At 38.7% G+C, this 16505-nt stretch overlaps 2 protein-coding genes across 2 annotated transcripts in view; one reads left to right on the plus strand and one right to left on the minus strand.

The window, feature by feature from the left end:
- The window catches only part of LOC115590542 (uncharacterized), a 518602-nt gene that overhangs the window by 231624 nt on the left and 270473 nt on the right, over positions 1–16505 (plus strand). The window lies entirely within an intron of this gene.
- Positions 2890–5417, minus strand: LOC115590558 (uncharacterized). Its single transcript, XM_030431957.1, has 4 exons — positions 5160–5417; positions 4908–5008; positions 3851–3997; positions 2890–3740 (listed from the first exon to the last, which is right to left on the minus strand). The coding sequence occupies exons 1-4, from the start codon at positions 5350–5352 to the stop codon at positions 3270–3272; spliced, it is 912 nt and encodes a 303-aa protein (XP_030287817.1). The 5' UTR covers positions 5353–5417; the 3' UTR covers positions 2890–3269.

Here is a 16505-nt window from a genome sequence, read left to right on the forward strand (position 1 = left end):
AGATATTATAAGTGCGAGTCTCTCTGTGAAGTTTGTAATCTGGTTTGATGAGTTATTCATGTTTAAACATTAATATGTTCAAAGTTTTCCTGCGCGGACGCCATTTTGGTCTCAGCGTGTCTGCAGTTGCACTAGTTAAAGTGGAATTAAGCGAGATTAAAACTTCTGTACATGATGTGTTCCCCAGCTAGTCGCGAATTATGTATGTTTTATATGGATATGTACGTTTGTTTAGATTGAAATACTTATGGTTACAAATTTAATTTATCTTTGTTCATAAACTTGTTTCCAGGTATATCTAAGTTTAAAAATGTAACACCAGCACTTTGTTTGGATACACATTTCAGTGGTCTATTGTATTTAAAGGTGTTTTATACACTGTAAAACTACATCATATGAAAACAGTGTTTTGAACCAGTTTATACTGTGAAATGGACACAGAAAATGTCATGTATTTCCAGAAACTGTTTATTGATACAAATTTAAATATGTGATTAGAAAAGAGAAGATGAGAGAAAATGTATGTTAGTGATTTAAAGGCTGAATTGCAAACAGTGAAATTGAACTACATAAACTGTGATGAGGTAAAACGATATGCATTGTGCTTATGTGACTGTTACAATACATGATGTTAAATAAATCATACACAGAGGCAATCTGGAAAGGAAACGAGACACACTGTGTCCTCATTCCTCGGCTTTACCTGCTTTATACAGGTAGCATATTTGTTACTGTGGTCTCCCATCCCTGGAATCTGTAACAAATGCAAAAGTTGTTAACTGTAATGTAGAACTGACACTTGTAGTCTGAATTTGCAGAGTGAGGATACGCTAAACTGGAAAAGTGACATGATTTAAGTAAGGCTGTTTATGTAATTTCTGCTTGCCAGTTTTTCTACTCATATCAAGTAATATTTTTCAAGTCTCCCCTTTTCCTTCCAAAATGCACATAAAAGGATCACAGCTACAGCGTTTTCCTTTGACTGATTATAACTAACAATAGTTTTGTCTTGTGAAAATTAATGTCAGCAAAAAAAATTAAAATAATACTGGCTTTGCTGAAATTACAGACTGTGAAGGCCTCAGCTTTTATCTGTCATTGGGTGTCATGTTGATACATTTTGACTGTATTACCTATTTTCTTTCTTGTGTAAACTAAGCACAGTAAGGATGCTGCTGCACATAATCTACAAAAAAGAAATGTTGTGGTTATTAATCTACTGGAAGCAGCGAAGGGTGAGCAGCGCTGTCCATGGTGCTGAAACAACAGCTAAGTATCTTGGGAAAACATTTGGTTGTTGGTTTTTATCTGCCCATGAATACAACTCAAACAGAGGGGGCAAAATACACAACACAGTGAAAACAGTGTCCCGTGGACCTTATTTCCCTCTGAGAACAGCTTGTTTATTCAGCTCCGAGAAAGAAATATAGAGAGTCCCTTTAAATGTTTTTAAAGGCAGCAAGACACAGGGACATTTTAAAACAATCTTCTGGCAGTAAGCCCGTGTTTTTTCTAAGTATTGCAGTGTTTCTGTTAACTGAGAAGCTGTTTTTTATTATTATTATGAACTCGACAATGAGAAGTACTCAAAGGGTGGGTTTGACTCTGATAGACTGTTGAACAACGAACAGAAGGTGGCGCTGTTGTGTAGAAGTTTAACAATGTGACTTTCAATTGATGGTAGGACATACATGGAATTGGCAGGCAGATGAATGTCCTGCCCGTGAATAACAGCAGCACCGCATCACGACACTCGCATGTGTTTTCACGAGGTAAATGTGTAGTGTTTCCTCTGTCCTCACCTCTGAGCTGTAGACAGAGGTGCTACAAGGACATAAAACCTTTCTTATAAATTCTTTGCAATTTGTCAGAGGGACAAGATAACTTAATACTTTCACTCAAGTAATAAACAACAGATTTCATTTTCTGCTACTTTGTGTCGACCGACTTCAACATTTAACATGGATACGTCATACTTTTCATTCCACTATATTTATCTGACAGCTTCTTCAGATTCATTTTACATCTGATCACTTTATAAGATGTGACGATTATTTATTTATGTAACTATGATTTTTTTTTTGTTTAAAACAAAAGGGGTAAAAGTCCTGCATTCAATTTAACATTAGAGTGGAGAACGTTACATTAAAGGATAAGCAGAAGCTATTTTTCACTCAGCAGAGTCAAAAGTGACCATTGATGCTGAGTTTGACCTGAATGGACTGTTAAAGAAAGCAGTGACCTGAAGGTGGCGCCATTGTCCGGGAGTTTAACGGTGTAATGTTCAAAGACAGTCAGAACTTAAATGGAACGGGTGGCACATTTATACAGTTTTTAGGTTTTTAGGCCACTTTACATCGGCCTACTTTCATATTTCACTACATTTAATTTTTTACTTTTCCCTCTACTACATTGATCTGACAGCTGTAGTCGCCGGTTACTTTTCACATTCAGGTTTTTACATCTGATCAGTTTATAATATATGTCACGTTGTTATAAACTCATCAGAGGCAATTAAAATGACCTCACAACTTTCGAGTATTATTTACATTTGTGTGATGTGTCAATAATTAATGATCAAACTTAAAATGTAAATATAATAATATTGAATACTTTTTACTTTCGATAATCAGTAATATGCAATTAAGCTAAATTAAACATTAATGTCAATAAAGCTCATTTGAATTTGATATTTAAAGTACATTTGGCGAATAATAATACTTTAAATGGATTTTCCCTATAACCAATTATTTATATTGTGTGATATTTTCTTTTATATTTGTAAATCATCTTAATACTTCTTCTACCACAGTCATTTGTTTGTAGTGATTCCACCAGTGAATCACCAATGAGCTGCTAAAATAAAACAGCTCAAGTAGAAATAATGTATTCAAAACCAAGAGCATGTGTGTATTTAATTTCATTCGACAGGAAAAGAAATAAACAGATGATCAGTACAAATCTGATTGAACGAGGAAATGTGAAAACGGGATCGAAATACACACTGTCACAGTGAGATAAAATAAAAAGAACTGAAGCAAAAATGATTCTTAACGAAAGCCTTCTTCTTTCTAATGTGGAAAAGGGGAAATACATCTCATGTTGTGTGACATTGTGCCAATAAAGACCAAAAAAATTAATCAAAACAAAAGCAGGTACTGAACTGAATATCTGTCTGAGTGATAACAATAATGATGATTGGCATCACAAAAGACAACATAAAAAGGTGCGCTTATGTTTCTTGAGATCACAGTATTGAATGAACACAATTATCTGCGCTGCCTCACAGGTATGGAGGTCTGTCTTGGTGCTACACCAGAGGAACAAACTCTGAACCATGACTTTTCGTTTAGTTCCAGGCACTCTTCAGTTGTCTTCAGACACACAAAACAAAACTCCACGTTACACTGCGTACAGCCAATGTTTTTACATTTCTTTCCATCGTGTCGCACCAGCATGCCACAGGTGGGACAGGCTCGTCTGGCGGGACATTTTAAGGGACGTCCTCTGGCATCCATCACACTGTTGAGGACGACATCTTCACAGGTCCTTAATATTCCCAATGGACTCTGACAGCCGTCATTGTCACAGCGGTCTGAACGAGGAACCGGACCTTTCCATTCCTCCAAACACTGCCAGCAGAACATGTAAGTGGTCTCTCTGTTAGCTGTGCACACCGTGCATATGACACTGAGATCACTGAGATCCTTTCTCATCACGCGAGACTTGCAGCCAGGACACTGTGAAAGTTAAATGAACGACAGAGAGATGCTTTGACATTCAGCCTTGTATTTGCATGATCAACATTTTTCTAAGAACAGTTTGCAAACAGTGTAAGTTCTGTACTCACTTTTTTGACCTCAAAGTTTGATGCAGCATTTACAAACAGCTTCTTCTCAAAATAGTCCACTTCTTCAGGAGTCAGAAGAGCCATTTTACGAACCTCCTCGTAGGACCACTCAGCATCACAGTTACCACACACAAATCTGCTTTTGCCCTAAGATATTGAAAATAAAATAGATTAAACATATTAACGTTTGTCTGTATACGATTCACTATTAACTGACATCAATTTCAAGTTCAGAGTTACATCCTTAAGCACTATTCGCCTGGCGACCTCAAGTGATTTAGAAATGACCCCACCATGTCTGTATTCGCACGGGATAAGCGAAGTCTGTTTTTTTTTAACTCGAATGACATTATCCCCCGGCCGGATCGATCGCACCGGAGCCCTTGCTGGTGCAGCACAACGGTTAGATATGGATATTTATAATACAATAAAGGTGAGCCCGTTGAAAGATAGAAATATGATCCTTACCGCATGCTGCCATGCATGTAATCCATGTAATCATCTTTCGAGATTTCGCCTCCTGAATTTGCACCCAAAATGATGCCAAAGTTTTATTTATAATTGCCAGTGCAGACTCCATAATTCTCGACCGGGAAAAAAGGCATAAAAAAAGGCGTGGAAAAAACAAAAACTTGAGAGAAAAAAAAAAAAGACGCCAAATCACAGAGATGCGGATTCGCACGGGACTAATATCATCACAAGACCTCTTCCTCTGTGTTTGGCGAAATATGGTAGGTAATTTGCGGTGGAATCTTTAACTTTACAAATTACGGACATGGCAGCTTCGCACGGGATTAAGATCACAGACGACCTCCGCAATTATTACAAATTACTGGAGGTACCAAGGTAAAACTAGTCCGGTGCGAATAGGGCTTAAGACATGAAGTTAAATTCACTGTTTTTCTCACTTCTGAAGAAAACTATTCAGAAGTTACTGACACTTTTTCACATATAAAATCACTATTTAATTCCACTTGCCTGCACCTTTGTAGTTTGTCAGTTCATTCACGAACACGATCAATGTCATCATGAAGGTGCAAACATCTAAACATCATACCTTGTCCAACAATGAACGACACAAGTCGGTCAGAGACATCGGAGTGACGGTATGTCCGCAGGACATCTCTGCTCTGAGAGACTTGTAGTCGTTACACAAAACTGTGAGACACAAACAAAGTAGAAGCAGTGTTATGGGCTTTCAGCTATGATTAGGAGATTCAGAAATAAAAGCTATCGACCATAAGGTTTAAACCAGGCATTCACTCTGGCTTTGCAGGCATTGACATACATGTAACATTTAGCTACTTACAGTCCATGTCATCTTCTCCATCTACAAATGTCAGCGTGCTGTCCTGAGGGTCATAACACTTCTCGGAGTTGTTGCTCGGTGGAGTTGGCAAAGTGCTCCTCTGTTGTCTGGAGTTGTTGCTCTGTGGAGTGGTCAAAGTGCTCCTCTGTTGTCTGGAGACGTTGCTCTGTTCGGTTGTGAAGATGTTGCCCATCTTGACTAAACAAAGTATAGCCTACATATGAATGTGTTTCCTCAAACTAAACACGAGCTGTGCGGGGGTTTCTTCCCCACGTTGCCCAGGATCACGTGGTTCGCAGTGGCGCTACATGTGACGCACTTGCACGTACTGTATGAACGAACAAGCGTCAAGAAGAACACTCCGCGCAGTCCTCACTGTACAGACGAACCCGCAAAATGGTAATCCAGCTGAAGGTGCATTCACCCACAGGAGAGGAAAAGGTCATCAAACTGTGCGACAATGAAGAGCAGATGGAGGAGATCACTGTGCTGCAGTTAAAACAGATGATAACCAAAACCTTCATGATCAGAGGTGAGTTTAATTATTATTTTTTTATTATTATCATAATAATTATTATTATTATTATTTTTATTTTTAATCTTCCTTGACGAAATAGTTTTAGGTCCCACTTGTTGGTTTCTAAGCAGGATATTTAACTTGAACATAAAGAAGAAGAAATGTCGTTGATATTAAACAATGATGAAGCGCATGATCGTTGACTCAGTACCACTGCAGGAAAGCAGTTCACTTTAGGATTCTGCAGAATCGTCAGATATCAGCTACTTACTATTCACTTCCTACAATTTACTTCTGCTTTAAGATGGCGACTTGGATCTTGCCTTCGGAATCGAGACACTGGAGGAAGAGAGCCTTCTGACAGCCTATAAAATCAGGCACTTGTCCAACATTCATACAACCCTGAAACTGCCCGGAGGCATCTGATGAAGAAGAGCGCCACAGGCTCTCACCATGCTACAATGAGAGACAAATCTTTAGAAGCTCACTTAAAGAAACTAACATAACAAAGCTTAAATTAACCTGCGATCATCCGCCACCGGCACTATGACACCTGGTCCTGAATGGATATCACCTGTGTTAACAAGTGAACAGTGTTCATGTTACTGCACCTGTAGAAAGTCTAACTCCAGATACATTACATGTATATTTGTACAGTAGGCTACATTTTCAAAATGGGCCTTTTCGATCCATGTTTGGGTCGGAACAAACAGGAGTTTCACAAACATATGAAACCCCGGATGTTCCCATAAGAATGAATGGACTTTGGGTTGCTTCACATACGCACACAGATCTACTTTGAAATGAAGCCAATAGACTTATTCCTTATCACCGTGATATGATTAACCAGGAATACTCTTACAAATTTGTTAATTACATAATGATTGAATTTGTTTGTCAAGTTCCGTTTCTGTATCAGACATTCTCCTTTCTGTGTGATGTTTTGTTTGGATTCAGAAAGTGTAGCTCGTTATTGATTTGCTATTGTGTGATATAAACTACAGCGCTATGAAATTAAGATTTAAAAACAAAAACAAGCTGCGCCTGTTTTCATTTGAGTGTTACGTTGTGGTAATTCTTTTTTATTAATTTTTTAAGTGAAAATTCAACAGCGACTGCTTTTAGATATTTTATTCTCACAAGCACATGATGCGGGCTCACTCTCCGAACAAGAAATGAGCCCGGATTCAAGAATTTCAGAACTCTTCTAGTTTTCTTCATATGAACAGTTTCAGCAGTTAGTTTATCTTCAGTCCAGGGCGTCAATTGTAATTTAAAGGTAGCAGGGACATGAGAGCTCAAATGGGGAATGGGGAAAAATACCCACGGCATTAACAGCCCATAACTCAACCATCAAGCAATTCTAAGCAGAATCTTTATTCATCCCCCATCCAACAGTGTGCAGCATGTTGAAACTGGTCTGCAGCTTAACTGAGGTTACAAATTTGCGTCATTATCTTAATAATTGCATATCTATCTATATCTATATCTACATCTATATATCTATCTATATCTATCTATATATATATATATATATATATCTATATATCTATATATATATATATGTATATATATATATATATATATATATATATATATATATATATATATATATATATATATATATATATATATATATATATATATGTCTTGAAGGAGTTCCCAGAGGTTCTGAGCACTTGTTGGCCCTTTTGCCTTCACTCTGCGGTCCATCTCATCCTAAACCATCTTGATTGGGTTTGAACAGGTGACTGTGGAGCAGCACTCCATCACTCTCCTTCTTGGTCAAATAGTCCTTACACAGCCTGGAGGTGTGTTTGGGGTCATTGTCCTGTTGAAAAATAAATGATGGTCCAACTAAACGCAAAGCAGATGGGGTGACATGTCGCTGCAGGATGCTGTGGTAGCCATGCTGGTTCAGTGTGCCTTCAATTTTGAATAAATCCCCAACAGTGTCACCAGCAAAGCACCCCCACCATCACTCCTCCTCCTCCATGCTTCACAGTGGGAACCATGCATGTAGAGACACGGCGGGTGGAACCAAAGATCTCAAATTTGGACTCATCAGACCAAAGCACAGATTTCCACTGGTTTAATGTCCATTCCTTGAGTTTCTTGCCCCAAACAAATCTCTTCTGCTTGTTGCTTTTCCTTAGCAGTGTTTTTTTTAGCAGCTATTTGAATATAAAGGCCTAATTCGCGCAGTCTCCTCTGAACAGTTGATGTACAGATGTGTCTGCTACTAGAACTCTGTGTGGCATTCATCTGGGCTCTTATCTGAGGTGCTGTTAACTTGCGATTTCTGATGCTGGTGACTCTGATGAACTTATCCTCAGCAGCAGAGGTGACTCTTGGTCTTCCTTTCCTGGAGCGGTCCTTATGTGAGCCAGTTTCATCGTAGCGCTTGATGGTTTTTGCGACTGCACTTGGGGACACATTCAAAGTTTTTGCAATTTTCTGGACTGACTGACCTTCAGTTTTTAAAGTCATGATGGACTGTCGTTTCTCTTTACTTAACTTGGTTCTTGGCATAATATGAATTCTAACAGTTGTCAAATAGGGCTGTCAGCTGTGTACCAACCTGACTTCTGCACAACACAACTGATCGTTCCAAGCTCATTAAGAAGGCAAGAAAATCCACGAATGAACCCTGACAAGACACACCTGTGAAGTGCAAACCATTTCAGGTGACTACATCATGAAGCTCATTGAGAGAAGGCCAAAGGGTTTGCAGCGCTGTCAGCAAAGGGTGGCTACTATGTGGAATCTAAAATATGAAACATATTAGTTATTAGATATTATTTCAATAACATATTAGAGTTATTCCTCACTTTTTTGTTTACGACATAATTTCATATGTGTTCATTCATAGTTTTGATGCCTTCAGTGAGAAGCTACAATGTAGATAGTTTCATATCAGTACTGCATCGGAATAAATTGACACGAGTAATTAAGTATGTTGGTGGATTATCCACGTCTAGATTAGAAGATTTAGAGAATATTAACAGAAAACATTTTAGGATAGCACACTGGATAACAATAGCAACACATGCAACAGGCTGATAAATGTAAATTCTGTTCTCTAATCCAACGCTGTCAAATTATACTAGTAGCAAGGTTAATGTTTAGGGAGTGTGATTGTAGTTAAACATCAATTTAATCTCCCTGAGGCTGCGGACTGATGGGTGAAGCTTATGATATGAGGACAATGATTCTCCAAGATGGCCATTAAGTTAAGTGTTGATTGGAGCATCCCCATGCAGCACAGCATACCATGGTGAAGACTGTGTGGCAACATAACAGCTTGACATGCTGATCTGTTTGACTTCTTTAGATACTGTTTTTAAGGAATTCATTGTGGTATTAAGTGCATTGGGAAAAACAAGACTGTGTGTGATTTATTATGCATCAATGAGTAGAGTAAGTTTGAGATAAGTAAGAATAGTTAACAAATAGTGATAGAATTCGATTTATTTGCAATGGATTTCCTATTAGAACACAGTTGTCATCATAATGTTGTTGTGAGTCCTGTTAGTCTGCCTCACTCAAGTCTGAAAGTTAAACAATCAAACAAACAGAGAAAATGTAACAACTTTATTGCTGTTGAGGACTGTACAGGTTTAGTAAACTTAACAGAGATCAAGCAGTTAACACAAGTATATAAATGTTGTAAAGAAAAGCATTTACTGACCCTTATTTGCTGATTATTGTGGTTTTCCTATTGTTGTTGTGATCAGCCAGCATTTTGAACTCTTAAGGCATCTAGGCTCTGTCAAGAAGTGACACAAAAACAATCAATATGAGTCAATGCTGTGGTAGAAATGTTATTACTATTAGGTAATATCAATGACATGTAAGTCTAACTGAATCAGGGTTGAGTCGTCATTGGGTGAGCGAAAAGAGCCAAAGTGATCTTCATATCCTCTTTGACGTGTGCGGAGGTTCAGTGCAGTCATAAAGATTTACATGTCCTTTAGGTGTATTTAGGCCTATTTGTTGAACTATGCGGGGCGAAACTGCTTCTGGTTAGTACGATAAAGATTATAAGAGTTGTAAAAACATTTCCTAATCGCCTTGTGTAATAACGAAATTTATCATAACTTTACATGAACTTCATCTGACCTGAAGTAAACAAGTGTCCTTGGTACGTTAGAAACTTGCTTTGTGTTGGGAGAAAGAAAGATGATCTGTTCATGATTCTATTAAAAAAGAGAACATTTACTTGATCTAACTTCTACTTGTCCACTTCCTTGTGAGAGAAATTAGGTATTACTGAAACGTTTAATGATAACCAATGAACAAAAAAACTCTCTGCCTCATCTCCTGGGTCCGTGTATCAACTGATCATTCAATTATTCCATTTAATCTGGCAAACGAAAAACGAAAAAATGGGTCAATATTTCGTTTTTCTGTTTTTCTGTATGCACCAAACATTGAAAAATTGTGTTTATTTTAGGTCTGTGTATCTTTTGGTCATTCGATTTCCCTTTCAGAAATGTGTATTTAAAAACAAAAAACTAGTGGTTATTTGATTTTCGTTTTAAAATAGAAAAGGTAAAATTGAAATACAAGGTGATTTTCTTTTTCATGGTCAAAAGGGGTTGAGTGAAATTTAAAAAATGATTCGATTTTCATTTTCTATTTCATATAACAAAAAATACAATCACTAGAAAACAGAAACTGAAAAAAGGCCTGTTTTTATATATTCCGAGACCGGATGTTGACATTTACAGGACCGTGCTGTGTAGAACAAACAGTAGGTTACAGCGGGATAATCTACCATGACACATGGACATGGAACTGCGGTCAAGCCGGCCGTCATGCTCCGTGGTCAAATCAGCCGCACTTAAATTACGAGTGTACAAGTATTCTCAGCAGTATGGTAAATGCAGAGAAACAGCTCATTTACTTTCGGTTTTCAAAATAAAGGTATTATGAACAGTAAGCTATTATCCGAACCTACATTTTAAATACAACATGTTACATTAAAGTGTTTCATGCGACCATGATGAATAAGTACGGAGCCCCTTAAGGGACATGGGGGGGAAAAAAAAAATGATGGGTGAAAAACAAAAAAAAAGATGTCACATTTGCGGGATCTTGCAAAGGTTTTGCGAGATCTCGCAAAGATTTTTTGCGAGATCTCACAAAGATTTTGTGGGATCTCGCAAAACCTTTGTGAGCAAAACCGAGCTCGACGGACAACATTGATCTCTATGCGCAGCCGGCAGCCGGGCGAGTGCGCAGGGGACGGCTGTAAGCGGTCATTTGGACCGCTGGATTTAAACCCTATAATGTCTCATATAAATACCCAACTGAGTGATGAATGCATTCATTGTGTCATGATGTTTTTTTTAAAACAACACCAAAGTGTACATTTTAAGTTTAATTATACATTTATCGATATCATAGTAAACCGTAATTATTGCTATTTACACAAGGTATTAATAGAGAAAACCCAAAACAAGAAAAAAAAATTAAAAGTAACTTATTTTATTATGAAGAATTTTATTTTAACACTTAATATATAATAAAATAAATAATGATAATCGAAAAAGCTGGAAACGAGCTGATCTAAAACAAACAAACAAAAAAAAGATCTGTTTCGATCACTTTGAGCACTCCTTGAATAAGTTGCGGGCATTGATCCCAGCCAGGTCGAGGATGTTATAGAAGACCGCCACTGGCCATCTTCGCTGACACAGACAGGCAGTGCTGGTCCGCTGCAAACGGAACCAAACACCGGACACTTGAAATGCCACAAGCCCGTGTGTGGTAACTGTACGAGAGCGGAGGTAATGTGCGGAGATGTGACCAGTGATCACAACAGCTCTTTGTTTCTTTTAAATCAGCTCGTTTCCAGCTTTTTCGATTGTTATTACTATTATTGTTTTATTATATATTAAGTGTTAAAATAAAATGTTTCACAGTCAAGTAAGTTACTTTTAGTTGTTAATTTTCTATGAGTTTTCTCTATTAAAATCTTGTGTAAATATGCAATGATTACAGCATGTGCGATGATGTGAATATTGATAAATGTATAATTAAACTTGTTAACATGTTCATTTTGGGGTTATTTCTGGTTTTTTTTTTTTAAATATTATGACACAATGAATGCATTCATCACTCAGTTGGGTATTTACATGACAGATTATAGAGTTTTAATCTAGCGGTCCAAATGACCGCTTACGGCCGTTCTAGTAGTTTTGAATTCTGGCCCTTCTGAAGTCCAGCTGACACTTTGGTCACAGGGGATCCGCTGTGTGACAGTAGAGAGTCAGCAGCTGGATTTTGCGCCCACGGTCAGTAGTATTAGTAGGTGTATAGGTAAACAAACAAACAACAACCACCATGACTATTATTCATTGTATTATTACATTTGTGGGAAGTTATTACAATAAAGATTTTCACGTCCCCACAAAGAAATCATTGCAAACGTAGGCTAATAGTTATTACATGTGCAGGAAATAGCGTGTTACGCTTGTAGTAGGCAGCGGCTCTTACGTTTGTGGAAAATGTATTACATTTGTGGGCTTATAACATTAAATGCTGCAGATTTTTGTCACGTTTGTGGGTTTATTGACGATGTTAAATGACGATATTTGTCTCTTAATACCTACAAAGCCTCCTGCAGGCCTGATGCAGATAGTCAATGAAGCCAAGAAATTATAATAAGGAATGTTCTACCTGCTCTTATAGCCTATGCACACAGCGCAGGTCTTATTATAGGCTGTAATATATAAAAAATAATCGGTAGGCCTATAGTGAGGGAAAATTAGCTTTATTTGTGATTACAATATGATGATGAGGACCCGACGTTTGGCCTTCCTTTCCTTCTCAAACTATGTTGAAATTGCATCTTTAAACAGCCCAATTTTCAAAATTTTCGAAATTTCCCCGAACCCCGTTAAAAAAAGACTATCTGCGCAGTGATGCTGGTATCTGACCACTTTTTTCATTAACGAGCTATCTAACACGTCAACATTTACAAACCAGTAATCAGATTAAAGTTACTTATCATTATTTTTGTCATTTTCCTTAGTAAAAATATATAGTTCTGCTTTCTTCTTGACTCGGGGAGTGATGTCACGTGTGCCACAAGTCACGTTTTCAGCATGAGCACAACTCACGTGTAACACCACGCAGCGACACAAACACAAACAACAATGGAGGGAGGAGAGAGATGTGTGTTTTCTAGCTGGAAATACAGTCATTCTTTTGAGTTCCTGTCAGCTAAAGATGAGAATTGTCTTTGCGAGATCTCGCAAAACCTTTGCGAGATCCCGCAAAAATGACATCTTTTTTTTTTTTCACCCATCTTTTTTTTTTCCCCCTTTGTCCCTTAAGGGGCTTCGTAAATAAGAAACACTTAATATCAACTATTTTTACTGCACCAGTGTGGAGAAATGCCAAAATAAGAGTCCCATATTTATGCCTCCAGATTGCATATTTTACCATATTTGAGGTGCTTCAAAAACACATTGCTCAATATTTCCTGGCTACTGGTGGTATATTTGACTTCTACACATCTAAGACTACAACTGTACTTGATATCAAGCATTTTTACTGCACTAATGTGGAGAAATTCAACAATAAAAGTCCCATATTTCTACCTGGAGATGGGTGATATATCTGACTTCTACACAAGTGTTCTTACAGTAGCTCAGATATGGTCAAATATGCAATCTCCAGGTATAAATATGGGACTTTTATTGTTGAATTTCTCCACATTGCCTCAGCAAAAATGCTTGATATCCAGTATACTTCTTAGATGTGTAGAGGTCAGATATATCACCCATAGCCAGGAATTATTGAGCAAAGTGATTTTACAGTAGCTCAAATACGGCATTTCTCCACACTGGTGCAGAAAAGATACTTGATATTAAGTGTTTCTTATTCATCATGGGCTCATGAAACACTTTAATGTAACATGTTGTATTTTAAATGTAGGTTCGGATAATAGCTTACTGTTCATAATACCTTTTTATTTTGAAAACCGACAGTAAATACGCTGTTTCTCCGCATTTACCATACTGCTGAGAATACTTGTACACTCGAAATTTAAGTGCGGCTGATTTGACCACGGAGCATGATGGCCGGCTTGACCGCAGTTCCATGTCCATGTGTCACAGTAGATTACCCCGCTGTAGCCTACTGTTTGTTCTGCACGGCACCGTAAATGACAACATCCGGTCTCAGAATATGAAAAAACAGGCCTTTTTCTGTTTCTGATTTCTAGTGATTTTATTTTTTGTTATATGAAATAGAAAATGAATATCAAATCATTTTTATAATTTCGCTCAACCCTTTTTGACAATGAAATAGAAAAACGCCTTGTATTTCAATTTAAATTTTTGTATTTTAAAACGAAAATCAAATAACCACAGTTTTTTGTTTTTTAATACCCGTTTCTGAAAGGAAAATCGAATGACCAAAAGATACACGCACCATTTTACCATTTACAGCCCAAAACGGAAAATATAATAAACATGGAAACCAAAATGAAATAAAGAATCTAATTTTCATTTTCCATTATCGAAATCAGCCGCACCTTTTTTTTCAGTGCGCAAATGCACTAACATTTACGGTAATCGTACTGAACCCGCTCTGACTGTGGGTCAGACTGCAGTGTGGCATCAGAATCATGAAACATACGAGACTTTTACAGTCATTATTCCCGGCAGTAGCGTAACATCATGGTGATAGGCCTTTTGTGCCCCGAAACACAAGCGCACGCTCGTGCGCACTGCACGCACACACACACGCACGCATACACATACACACACACTAACGCACAGCCACCGTATTACAAAATAATAGCCGGGTTTCAATTAACCGCAGTCAGTATCACACTGATGAGTGATGATCGCCATGGCTCCAGTGCAGCAAAAAAATAAAAACTATGACTGAAAGTCAAACTTTCTGTCGTAAAATATGCAGAGGAAAACTCGGGAGAAGCAGCTGCTAGATGTTTCTCTGTCGACCCCAAGAAAGTGAGAGATTGGTGAAAAAATCAAACAGAGCTTCAGCGTCTGTCTGAGGTGGACAGCAGCAGGGCCAGGCTGCCTGGTGGAGGGAGGAAGAAGGCTAGCGGTGAGCCTGAGATAAACATGCGGGAATTAGTTATCAGCAAACGGGCACGCCACGAGAGAGTGTCCCGCAAAATGATCAGGGCGAAACAAATGTATACACCACCGTGAGTGACAGCAGAGATGAGGAGTTTGCCTCGAGTGCTGGTCGGCTGAATCGTTTCCTCCGCCACAACAACTTCACTTGCAGAAGACAACTATTGCCCAGAAGGATGCCAGAGAATTCACCGAGAAGCTGGAGAAGTTTGTGACATTTTCATCCCAGATTTTTGAGAGGAAGGAATTAAACGCTGTCCCAAATTGCTGCCTGGTCTGTTCAGTGATTAAAACAAATAAACGCCCCCCAGGCTATTATTTGGTATTTTATGGTATGATAACTCTCCGGCCCGGGGAGAGAGACATGCATCGCAGTGCTCAGCTGCAGACACATCAGAGAGGTGACGAGACGCGACTCATCATGACTGACAGCCAGGCATCAAAGCCACTCAGCATTACCTTAAGAACGAACCGAGGTGTGGACCAAACCATTTTTTAAGAAGGGACCAAGGGGGTTGTTGAAATTATTAAAATTAGAATATCGTATGACTTGTGGCTTTGTTTTAATTCGGATTCATTCGTATTCTATATATTAGTTCAGTGTATGCATAACCATTTTGTCATAGAGGCTACTGGGGGCTGTGTGTGGGCCCTATAGCGGGCTGTGGGCCCTTAGAATTGTCATCACCTTTCCCCCCTATACGACGGCGCTGCAGCTGAGCACTGTGATGCGTGTCTCTCTCTCCCTGGCCGGGAGAGTTATCATACCGTAAAATACCAAATAATAGCCGGGGCGTTTATTTGTTTCAATCACTTAACAGACCAGGCGGCACTTTGGGACAGGCGTTTAGTTCCTTCCTCTCAAAAATCCGGGATGAAAATGTCACAAACTTCTCCAGCTTCTCTGTGAACTCTCTGGCATCCTTCTGCAAGTGAAGTTGTTGCGGCGGAGGACACGATTCAGCCAACCAGCACTCGCTGCACACTCCTCATCTCTGCTGTCACTCACGGTGGCGTACATTTATTTCGCTCTGATCATTTTGCGGGACACTCTTTCATGCCGTGCCCGTTTGCTGATAACTCATCCCCGCATGTTTATCTCCAGCTCCTCGCTAGCCTTCCTCCTCCCTCCACCAGGCAGCCTGGCCCTGCTGCTGTCCTCCTCAGACAGACGCTTAAGCTCAGTTTGATTTTTTTCGCCAGTCTCTCACTCTCTTGGGGTCGACAGAGAAACTTCTAGCGGCTGCTTCTCTCGAGTTTTCCTCTGCATATTTTAAGACAGAAAGTTTGAATTTCAAGTCGTACTTTTAATGTTTTTGCTGCACCGGAGCCATGGCGATGATCAATGTGACATTGACTGCGGTTAATTGAAACCCGGCTATTATTTGGTAATATATGGTGGTTGTGTGTGTGTCCAAGCGTGTGTGTGTGCGCGCAGGCGTACAGTGCGCACAAGCGTGCGCTTGTGTTCAGGGCCACTCTCTTAAATATTTATCTTCTAAAAATGTAAACAAAAAAAGTACAATTGTTTTGGAATCATGAGAGTCTGTATAGCAACGGAAAGTTAAAGTGGACCAATGTCAGGTTAATAATACACTAAGGTATGCGGATGTGCTTCTTATGGTTACAAGACTCGATCATTATCGCAGGATATAGAACTGATTTTGCAAAGCGACTGGACTTATTTTCCCTTCTTCTTTCAAG

The sequence above is a fragment of the Sparus aurata genome, chromosome 10 (genome assembly GCF_900880675.1).
Source record: "Sparus aurata chromosome 10, fSpaAur1.1, whole genome shotgun sequence".
Classification (NCBI taxonomy): domain Eukaryota; kingdom Metazoa; phylum Chordata; class Actinopteri; order Spariformes; family Sparidae; genus Sparus; species Sparus aurata.

Excerpts from the sequence above, each read along its gene's own strand:
- LOC115590558 (XM_030431957.1), bottom strand. The coding sequence starts at position 5,352 with ATGGGCAACATCTTCACAACCGAACAGAGCAACGTCTCCAGACAACAG. Across the intron at positions 5,009-5,159 it reads TGGAGAAGATGACATGGACT|TTTTGTGTAACGACTACAAG; the intron begins GTAAGTAGCTAA and ends TGTGTCTCACAG. Across the intron at positions 3,741-3,850 it reads CAAACTTTGAGGTCAAAAAA|TGTCCTGGCTGCAAGTCTCG; the intron begins GTGAGTACAGAA and ends TAACTTTCACAG.